This window comes from Musa acuminata, chromosome BXJ2-2, assembly GCF_036884655.1.
Source record: "Musa acuminata AAA Group cultivar baxijiao chromosome BXJ2-2, Cavendish_Baxijiao_AAA, whole genome shotgun sequence".
Lineage (NCBI taxonomy): Eukaryota > Viridiplantae > Streptophyta > Magnoliopsida > Zingiberales > Musaceae > Musa > Musa acuminata.
In genome coordinates, this window is record NC_088339.1 from 17,105,185 (window position 1) to 17,115,797 (window position 10,613).

The window sequence follows — 10,613 nt, forward strand, 5'->3', positions numbered from 1 at the left end:
CCCAGGATCCAGACAATGGTGCACAAATTATAGTGAAGTAGGTGGACTTCGGGAGCTACTAGGCGACGGACTGTCCTAGAGCGGTGCTTCATCTAGGTGTGACCCAAGAGTGGGTGGATGAAGGTCGATTGCCAAAGGAGCGAACAAAATCGAAGGTGGAGGAGACCCTGCGATGTATTGGCAGAGGCCACACATGGAGGGTTCACAATTCGAATTTATTCCACAAGGATCAGAATGCAATGGAGATGTCACCAGGAGGCGACATGGTGCAGCGGATCGTGGTGGAACAGTTCGTGGCAATGCGACACACACGACATAGTCCCGGGAGGGACTAGATCATATGGAGGTATGATCGGGAGCTACTGGGAGCTCCGCTTTGGTGAACAATACGACGGCAAGAAGGGCTATGGATTCAAGGAGTGAAGGCCATGGTACCGCAGAGGCGGGTCTTCCGGGCGTGCACCAAATTTTGCATCGGATGAAAACCTTGGTCATCAGCATATGGGGGCTGGGTTCCACCAAGGGAAAAGTTCGAATGCAAGTATCAGTGAGTCCCATGAGAGGGACTTGATCATGCAGAGGTATGATCGAAGCAGCTGGAGAGTTGGACTGCTCCAGAGCTCATATTCGCTTAAGGGAGCCCGACAAGTCAGAGGACAAGGTCGAGTAAGCGAACGTTGCTACCAAGGAAGCTAAGGAGAACGGAATCGGTGCAAACCCTACAATGTGATGGCAGAGGCCATGCATGGGAGTTGCAGTCTGTCTTTCCATCGACCAAACAGACTGCTTGGAGAACACAAAGGTGTTGAAGCAGGGGATCGAAAGGGGCGAGGAAGCGACGACAAGTCCAGAGGGACTTAGCTACCCAAAATCAAGCAATCAGTGAGAATGGAGGTGGACTCAGAGGAGTGTCACGAAGGCATATCTACTGATTGTGAAGAAAAGGGATGTAGATGCGAGGCGACGGATAGTAGGGCCATGGGCATGGCAGCGCCATGGTACCGCAGAGGCGGGACTTCCGTCAAAGTCATTGATCCCTTGCTCTCACGGAGGGAGAGCGCTTGGTCGTGAATGGGGCCGAGGAGGTGGAGCATGCAGAGGCAATCTCCAAGTACCGAGACAAGGCTGAAGGGCAGAGGCCAAGAAACTTCGTAAGACCGGTGTCAACAAGTTTCTCATCAAGATAGCCGTAAGTGAAGGACTTCGGGTCATGCAAGAGTGCACGACCAAGGAACGAAGCAGGCAGTACGTGGTGCTGTACCTTTGCTACTCAGTGGAGTAGGCGGCAGGGTTGATGGAGAAGACGGTACAATCCCAGAGGTGACCTCATCTATCAGAGAATTACTCCAAGTTGGGGTGAAAACTTCCTGCATTCCAGAAGTTCAATGGCATTGAGAAGGTGAATCACAGTAGCTAACTCAACGCAAGGAGTGCAAACACTTCAAGTGCTTCAAAAGTGTGAGCAAAGAGCAGGCGAAGGCCAGTAACCAGCTCGATGCATGAAGTACAACCTCGAGGAGGCGGGCGAAGTCAAGTAACCTTTGCCTTCTCAACTCTTAAGAGAATGGGCGAAACCGAGTACCCCAGTTCTCTTATCTATCCAGCAGAGGAGCTCTGCACAAGTTCAAAGACCCTTCGAAGATAATGGAAGACAATAGTTGTCAAATCCTCACCAACGGTGATCAGTGCTACTGAGAGTAGATTGTCCGCTTCATTTCCCAACGAAATGCCAATCGAAAGCGGAAGTGATGCGAACCTACTTGGATGTGACAACTAACTGAAAGAAGAGTCAATGAGCAGATTTTGTGGAGGAAGGACCCAAAACTTCAGAAGTTTGCGAGGCGATGCTCGTTAAAGCTCCAACAAGCATCCACCCAGTTCAAGCAGCATGTGGAAATTTTGAGAAACTGGCGCAGTAAGAATGGTCTTTTCCTTCATTTGGTGGATCCGCAGGAATCAACGAGGATCAACACAACTCAGCCAACCCCACACCAGAGTCAGAGTCATTGGCGAGTTGAAGCAGCATGGCGGATTAAAGGTTCGACTACTCAAAAACAGCAGCGGAGAGCAGCTGGGAGCCAGGAGGCGCATTGCAGCTGGAGCAGAAGATTAAAGACTCAGCAAAGGCGAAGAGTTGCAGTGTTCACAAAGGCTTCGACGAGGACGTCGAAGGGATAAGTGGGGGAGAATGTCACGGACAAACTTCTAAACAAGGTGTTTGATGTAATGCTTATGTATGTCCGTGTCGTTTGGCATGTTCATGCCTTGTACAGAATGTAAAGGGGCGGCCGAAGGCTTAATAGTCCCATTTTAGTTGGGTTGGTGGCCTCTTTAGGCTTGTAAATAAAGGTTGTGTCATGTAGACACGTGCGAGAGCTTTTTGGTCTGTAATGGATCATTTTACCCTTTGTTGTGCCACTGTTCAGAGCTTGTAAAGTTTGATTGTAATTTGCATTGTCTATGAAGTGTTTTTCGGACATGTTTGCTTGTGGATCCCGATTGAGGCGTTCTCTTTAACCCGTTCTCTCTTTTGTTGGTCCTAAGGGACAATGGGAGGCTTCGGGGAGGCTGACCTTTGCGGACAGACACGCAAGGGTGCCGCACGACTTAGGCAAATCCAGCTAAGTCCGTGTCATAGCGGTACCATCACCTGTGCTGGTCAATACTACTACCTGTAATACTGATAGTGGATGGTACCACTGCTCAGTCTAGCAGTACTACCGTCTAGTTTGGCGGTACTACCGGTTGACATAGTCTTGAAGACTGTATCTAGGCGGTACCACCGCCTAGTCTGGTTGTACCATCGCTTGACACAATCTTGAAGATTGTGTTTGGATGGTGCCATTACTAAGTCTGGGCATTATCACCATCAGACCCTGCTATAGGATACTGAATGAGCCAAAAAATAGGCCCAATTCAGTCATATTCAGTCCCAATTAGCCCCCTAATTTAGTTTGCATTGTTTTTACCCCAATACTAACTCAATTAGACCTAAACTAACTCAATCTAGACAAATTATTACAAGCATAAATTCTATGTTGTCCGGCATATCATTGGTTCATTCGGTGCTTCGTTTGATCCTTCGACGCATTGTCCTCTTCTTCGACATATTGCCCAATTAGCATGTCGTCTTCCCGCAACATCCGATCTCCTTGGCGCAATGTTCAATCTTCTTGGCCTGATGCCCGAACTCATGGCACGAAGCCTTCTGCCAATACGTCGACTGATCCTCCAGCCCGATATCCAATCTTCTGATATGTTCACTCTGGCCCAACGTCTGATTCCTCCTGCTTTAATCAATTTGCCTCTCATTGATTAAAGCTAGTCCTACATCACTCAAAACGTAGATTAGATCACAAACTTGGCTCATTTTTTCCTTCAACTAACTTTATCAACTCCAAGTCTAATACCTCATTATTTCTACGATGATAATATGGAGGTACAATATATCTTCTGGTATATGTGGATGACATTATTGTCATGGCTAATAATTATATAGAGATCCAAGTATTTATCAAGCAATTAGCATATTGATTCTCCCTCAAAGATCTAGGAACCTTGAGCTACTTTTTGAGAGTGGCAATAACATATACATTTTCAAGTCTCTTCCTATCACAAAGAAAGTACATTGAAAATTTATTATAAAAAACAAATATACATGATGTAAAAGAGGTTACAACCCCTCTCTCTACTAGTGAATCATTTAAATTATGTGATGGGAGTCCTACTATGGAACCCACTCCATGCCGACAAGTAGTTGGCTCCTTATAGTACTTAGCTCTCACCCATCTAAACATCTCATTTACGATTAATAAATTAGCATAATTCATGCATCGACTATCTACTATGTATTGTTTTGTAGTTAAACGAATCATACAATATCTTAAAGGGACCCCCAATAAGGTCCTCTTTCTTCGATATTGATTGGGTAGGAAACTTTGATGATAGAACATTCACGTCGATGTATATTATCTTCTTTGGAGCTAATCCAATCAATTGAAGTTCTGAGAAGCAAAAGATAATCGTAATGTCCACAATTGAAGCTGAATACCATGCCATTGCTATCGTTGTTGCATAACTCAATTGGGTCATGAATCTGCTCAAGGAACTCAACATCGACTCCACTCTTACTTCTATAATATATTGTGATAATGTTGGAGCTACCTACCTATGTGCTAGTCTAGTGTTCCACTCATGTATGAAACATATTGCTATCAACTTTCACTTCATGTGAGATCAAGTTATTTGACATCAACCATATGTTTCTCATGTATATATGGTTGATCAACTAGCAGACTCACTCATGAAGCCTCTCGCCCATAAACTACTTTTATTGCATCAGTCAAAGATCGACATCCTTGATAGGAGCACCATCTTACTAAGGTTTGATAGCATATAAGATTTTCCTAACTATATGAGAAAATCTCATTGCTTTATTAAGGAAAATTCTCCCTCCTAACCTGTATAAATATGGAGAGCATATCAATAAATATCAATAAAACATATCTTTTATCAATAGGGAAGTTCGAGGCTTCGATTATGATTGATTCATACATCTGATCCTGAATTTAATTATAAGTTTGTTCAATTAAGAGACTATTCATGATCTTGTCCTGTACAATTGGTTTATATTATTTATGGGATTAATAAGTATTTTAGGATTTTTTTGAAATTAGTATCTCAAGAATTCTAATACAATTATAAAAACAGAAATTCTGATAGACAGGGTTTGATATAATATCATATGTATCTCTAGATTTTAATGCGGGAGAAAGAAAGATGTGATGAATATTTTTTATATTCATAGGTTTCTCTCTAGGGTTTCTACAGAGATTGAAAAAAATGATATAAATTCTTCATGATTTATTAAAAAAATAATAATTCATACTTGAGTGAGGATAACTCAAGGTCTTGTAATTAATCCCATAGATATTTAATAATTTTATTTTTCCCCATGGATGTAGGCAGGATTTGTCGAACCATGTTAAATCTTGTGTTGGCTTTCTAGTATATATTTTATTATCAATCTCAAGGTATTTTATTTTGATTTTATATTTCTTCCCTCCCTCCTAGGAAAGAAATGGTATGAGTGATGAAGATTGAAAAGAGTATAAACAAAAGTACTTTCTCTTCAAGAAGCATAAAAGTTGATAAAACACTCATTAAGGGAGAAATTGTTCAGATAGATAAGTATTTTAGAATTCCTCGAGCTAGTGTTCAAATGAAATAAAGAATCATAATACAAAGAGTTCCAGTGAAAAAAAGAAAACCATAGTAATTAGGGTTTAGTTCTTATATAAATATCTCCTGTATCTCTAGATTTTCGTAGAGAAGAAGATATAAGAAATACTTTTCGTGCTTTTAAATTTCTTTCTAGGATGTAAAAAGTAATATAAATTATTCGAGGTTCATGCTAGAGGGTGCGAAAGAGAATTCATACTTTAGTTTTTCTTCGTAGACACAAGTTAAATTTATCAAATAACGTTAAATTTTATTTTATGTTGATTTTCTGATATATTTTATTATTATTAATCTATTAAGTTTTTTTTGTTCTTTTGTTTTGAGTTTCTTCTCTCCCTCTCAACAATATCATTGTCGTGTATAGCTATTGACTCGTTAGCTAAGGATGCTCGTGTTGAATAGCGTGGCTGAGGTGATGGAAGAGTAAAAGAAGTCAAGTAGCATTGGATCTGGTGTCGACGAGTACGGGTATGATGTGGCAATAAATCGAATCAAGTCACTACCCTAACCCAGAGCTGGAAGAGTGCTTCGGCCAGAAATATCTAGAAGAAAACATCAAAGTCGAAATAATAGAGAGGAGTTTGATGATAAGCTTCTCTACTCCGCCTGAGATGAAGGTGTCTAAGTGACCGAGAGGGAGGTGGTTCAGAGCATCATTTTCTTTCAGGTCGGGTATGAATTTAACCTTCTGTAGTCAGCCTGATTTAATAGTACTTACCGTAGCTGTGAGTTGTCTTGATGTGTCAGGGGTGATTCGAGTTAGATAGATAGGGAACATGTTAACGTATTGAGGTATTTTTCATTTTTTCAATAAAGCTTATTCACTTCTTCAATAAAGCTTCTTTAGTAATTGTTCTTATCTTCTATTCTTTTCATCATGGTATCAGAGCAGTGAGAAAAGCAAAGTTTCGCTCTTACCTTTGGCCAACGACCAACGTCGTTGAGAAAAACGAAGCTTCGACCTTGTCTTCAGCCAGCGACCAACGTCGTTGCAGCCACATTCCTAAGAGGCTCCACGGCCAATCCTCATCTTCCTCACAGCGGTAGCTTTCGCTGCCTTCGCTGATCTGCCAATAGTCGACGGACTTAAGGAGAACGAAGAGAACGCTTGTGCCCTCACAGCAACAGCAATCGCAACAATAGCAGCGATCTGCTCTTGCTCTACTCACGAAGTCTCTCGCTTGTAAACTATTCTTTGCATCGATCCAAGATTGGTATCCTTATCAGGAGCACCATTTTGTGGAAGCATGATTTTTCCAACTATACGAAGAAATCTCTCTATTTTATTGAGGAAAATCCTCTGTTGAGGGAAATCTTTTCTCTATCGAGTTAGTTAGTCTTTAAGTTAGACTTCTTCGACAAGGATATTGAGTTATAGCCCTCGGTTCTCCAAATGGGGATGATGACTTGGAAGGCAAGACCACCATCTCGTAAGACAAAACTGTAAGTACGACTCCCCTGCCCTCCTTATTAATGCACCGAACTCATGACCACTCTGAAGTAGGGATTAACCTGCCATGTCTGTGGCAGTGGGGTAACTAAAAGTGATTAACCCGCAGAACTTGTTCTTCCATATGCTCGAAACAAGATCTCTATTTTGTGTAATTTGTATTATTTATGATGGTACTGAACTGTGGATTTCTTGTGACTGCCGGTGACATTGGTATCATAGATCTGAGAACATGATGCTCTCAGTAACATTCTCCTGGAAACTTGTTTGTTGTAGATGCATTCTTCTTAGCTTCATCTCCTGCAGACTGTCTTTTGGAATCACTTTAATGTTGCAGCCATAACTTGTTTTGGTTACCTGTGATGATCAAGGAGAAGAGAGAGAGAGAGAGAGAGAGCGAGCTAACAATTTCAGTATGTACAGTGTTCTTATGCCTTTATAATGCTTGCCGCAAATCAGCTCCAACTGAAGCCGTTCAGGTCAAATTTGCTGTTCGTAGCACCCTCATCGTCTTCATCAGCATTGAGATCTAGTTGTGCTGTGTGACCAGCCAGCCCAAAACTGTCTGATTGCTTTCCTCTCTCCTGTTGTTCTGCTGTTCTCTTGCCATTCGGGTCACTTCTTTCCGTTTGCTGGGCATCAGAACCAGCTTCCCCTTCTCTTTCCACCCGAGGCCTCACGGGAAGTGGTGACACAAAATCTTCTACTTTGAAAGATGTCCTTTCTGAATCCCCAAACATGGATGAGGGAAAAGTCTTGTGCTCATTCAGGTAGCACCATGCAGATTGGGAACCTTCAAGCCTGGCATTCTCATGCATGTAGGCTCTCAAACTTCTGCGGAAATTGGCCATGTCAAGATCCTTTTGTGATCCCTGAGATGATGTCAAGCAACTTTGTACCGAGAAGTCAGCAAGTTGGGGTGGATGCACTTGTAGGGTATTCGGGGCTGGGATTTCTTCCATCCCTGTCAATGCATTGCTGAAACATTCATTTGAGACTTTGAAGACCAGTTGAGAGAGATGAACTTTGGCAGCTTCTAGTCCTGGAGTCCCCAAATGCTGCTTCCCAAGTGTCTCTTGAGCCTTCTCCAGGACAGACTGCAAGTACTTCCCCTGTGCTTCTATTCTTAGTTGCAGGTGCCTTTGAACCTGTCACGGATCCATTTTGCGATCACATGCATCAATCACTCATCATGTAACAGCACCAAACTATAAGGATGATGAACAGAGAAAGGAACAAAAAGGACTTGAGCGACTTCCTGAATCTTTTCTTTCTTGAAGTTTATTCGAGATATATTATTTGTTTGCTTTTGTTTAGCTTTACCAGCTTTTGAGTTAATTGTCTAACCTGTTTGTTTACATTGGTCGCTCAGATCTCTCTCTCTCTCTCTCACACAGAGGAATACCAATCCCAATCCCAATCCGACTCGTTCTCTCGTGTATTCCATGCTTCTATTAGAGAAGCTGGTGTTTGAAGTATGATGCACATCCAACAAATATCTCATCAAAGCTAATTTATTTGCAGCCTTCAAATTGGTGGTGTGGCACTTGTTTAATCACACAGTAATGAGTAGTAATCCGTATGTTCTCTTTCAACAGTGTGTAGTGGTTGATGCATGCTTATCTCATATCTATAGATATATGTTGACCAGTCCTTACCTCAAGTTGTTCTTGCAGCCTTCTTTGGACTTCAATTTGCATTTGAAGTGCTTCATTTATCGGATATGTTCTGCAATTAAGCTCATGTCAGTAAACAATCTATTCCACTCGATGGTTATTACATTGCATGTTGCTGTTGTCTTACTTGTTTGACTGGGGAATGATGTTTGTGTTGCTCGCTCGTGATCCGTTGCCCTCGCTTGTTCTCTCTGCTGCAAGCTTACAACCTATAACTGTAAGATAACAAGACTTAGCTTGCATTTCTTTTCTTCCTGCTCTGACAACTCAAAGTCGGATGCTGCTTCTTACCACTCTCGGCTCCATTTGCTTGAGCTTGGAGATTCTTGCTGAGCCTGTACTTCTGCAATACCACAACGACAACTCAATCTCCCAATGTTACAGAAAGGAAACAAGAAAGAAAGAAGAAGAAGAAGAAGAAGAAGGAGAAGAATTCGATCAGGACCTGAAGATGGCTTTTCAGGTGATAGAGAGTTAGTCCAGGAATGCCCATGAGCCTCATGACCGACTTGGGTGTAGCCTCTGCAAAACGATGAGCTTAAATTTAGCCCAGAATGCAACATGCATTTGCCATCGGATGAGAACGTTTATGTTGAATTCTGCCTTCTTTTTTGTTGTTGTTGTTGTTGTTGTTGTTGTTGTTGTTGTTGTTGATGATGATGATGATGATGATGATGATGATGATGATATACTCACTATCTGCTCCACCAAGTTGATTGACTGCCTCTATGAATCTTTCATGGAGCTCGGCTGTCCACTTCAACCTGGGCTTGGCATCAGTCGATAGAACCAGTCCTGAATCTTCTGGGATACTTCCTCCTTGCAGCAACAAATGCTTCTCTGCAGGAAATGCAGTCCTACAAGAAAGGATGTTGTTGTGTCCCTGGTGATGATGCTGATGATGATACATCTTCTGCATGTCAAAAGCAGTATCGCACAGTGAGAATTCAAGAGAAAAAGGTAGATGATGATGATTCAAACTTCTCCGCCATCGTTCCTTCTTACCTTTCTTTTCCTTGATCTAAGGAGAAGAATTATCCATCTCGGAAACCAATTGCTTCATGAGCTGCTCCTCTTGCTGGTTAGTGATGACCATGGCTCGCCCTTTATAAGGCAGATGCAAAAGAGAATACGGAATCATTGGAACAAAAGTGGTTTCGCCGATCCAATCTTGGCACCAAAAACTCGAAAAGAGACGTCCTGTTTTGCCGCTGGACCATCATCTCCTGCAACTTTTGTTCTCACTTCTCCGATGGACTAAAGATTCTGCAGCAGCATCAATAACAGCAACTTTCTTTGTGGGAACAACTTTAGCTTGTCCCATGCGCAGGCGAATCGATCCGTCGATATCCATTCTCTTTTGCGAAAGATGGATTAAAGAAAAAGGAAGAACCTCATGCTTGCCAAGAGAATTTTGGACCTAAAGAGACATCATGTTCTCTAATGCTTTCAGGAGCTGCAAACTTTAGATTCCTCAACTGTTGTGAGGAGGAACTAAGCTTGATTGGTGAGTTTGTACTTGTTGCGAGAGATGGATTCAATCCGCAGATGCTCTCATAACGGTTGATCGATGACACGAGTCTGAGAAGTGTGGTTGACTCATTGCGGCAAGAAAGCAGCAGAATATTAGATACATACTGCCTGTCAAGAACAACAACTCTGCTGTGCATGGTGCTGCTTCTCATGGAATATGGAATAAGCATGTGATTCCCTTTTGTCTCCTTGCTAGGCATGGTATTTGTTCATCTATCACCAGAGGAAAAGGAGATTGGGGAATTCAGATGTTATCCATTGGCATTAATCCCTCTTCACTTTCAGCCATTTGTTGAGGTTGGGATCAAAGACAAAGGAGAAGAGCATACGAAGAACAATCAATGATCTCCTCGAGCTGGTTTACGACAGAAACTAAAGTTTGGTGCATAAAATTCATATGTGAAGATGAGCTAAAGATTAATAATCTTCGTGTACGGGAGTTGAGGCGGAGGGGATCAAAGGGGGGAGGAGGTGTTGGTTTCATATTGTTTTTGTCACTGTTATCAGGTTTCATATCATGTTTGTTTGTCTTGACATATATCAAGACGTTCTCATTATCATCGATATCTTCTTGCAAGCAAATGCAGGACAAGAACATAATTAGGGTGCGGTCATCCATCATCCTGTAATGTTCCATGTTTCTTTTCAGCTCATGCATCGATCACATGGAGGAGACATTCTTCGTAACATTCAGCAAAACATACATAAATTGA

At 42.1% G+C, this 10,613-nt stretch overlaps 1 protein-coding gene across 2 annotated transcripts; it reads right to left on the bottom strand.

The window, feature by feature from the left end:
* Positions 1-6,502: 6,502 nt before the first annotated feature.
* On the bottom strand, positions 6,503-9,504 carry LOC135605171 (myb-related protein 2-like). 2 transcript variants are annotated; one of them, XM_065094947.1, is made up of 7 exons: positions 9,373-9,504; positions 9,064-9,280; positions 8,813-8,889; positions 8,659-8,710; positions 8,495-8,582; positions 8,350-8,419; positions 6,503-7,839 (listed from the first exon to the last, which is right to left on the bottom strand). In XM_065094947.1, the coding sequence occupies exons 2-7, from the start codon at positions 9,275-9,277 to the stop codon at positions 7,147-7,149; spliced, it is 1,194 nt and encodes a 397-aa protein (XP_064951019.1). In that variant the 5' UTR covers positions 9,278-9,280; positions 9,373-9,504; the 3' UTR covers positions 6,503-7,146. The 2 variants fall into 2 exon arrangements, with proteins under 2 accessions (XP_064951019.1, XP_064951018.1); XM_065094946.1 differs by having other exon boundaries at positions 8,971-9,280.
* Between the last annotated feature and the right edge of the window lie 1,109 nt (positions 9,505-10,613).

What these genes read in the sequence shown, in the direction of transcription:
- LOC135605171 (XM_065094946.1), bottom strand. Translation starts at nt 9,277, where the DNA reads ATGTATCATCATCAGCATCATCACCAGGGACACAACAACATCCTTTCT. An exon ending in CAACAACAACAAAAAAGAAG is followed by an intron (nt 8,890 to 8,970) that starts GCAGAATTCAAC and finishes ATCGTTTTGCAG; the next exon opens with AGGCTACACCCAAGTCGGTC. An exon ending in ATCATTCCCCAGTCAAACAA is followed by an intron (nt 8,420 to 8,494) that starts GTAAGACAACAG and finishes GCTTAATTGCAG; the next exon opens with AACATATCCGATAAATGAAG.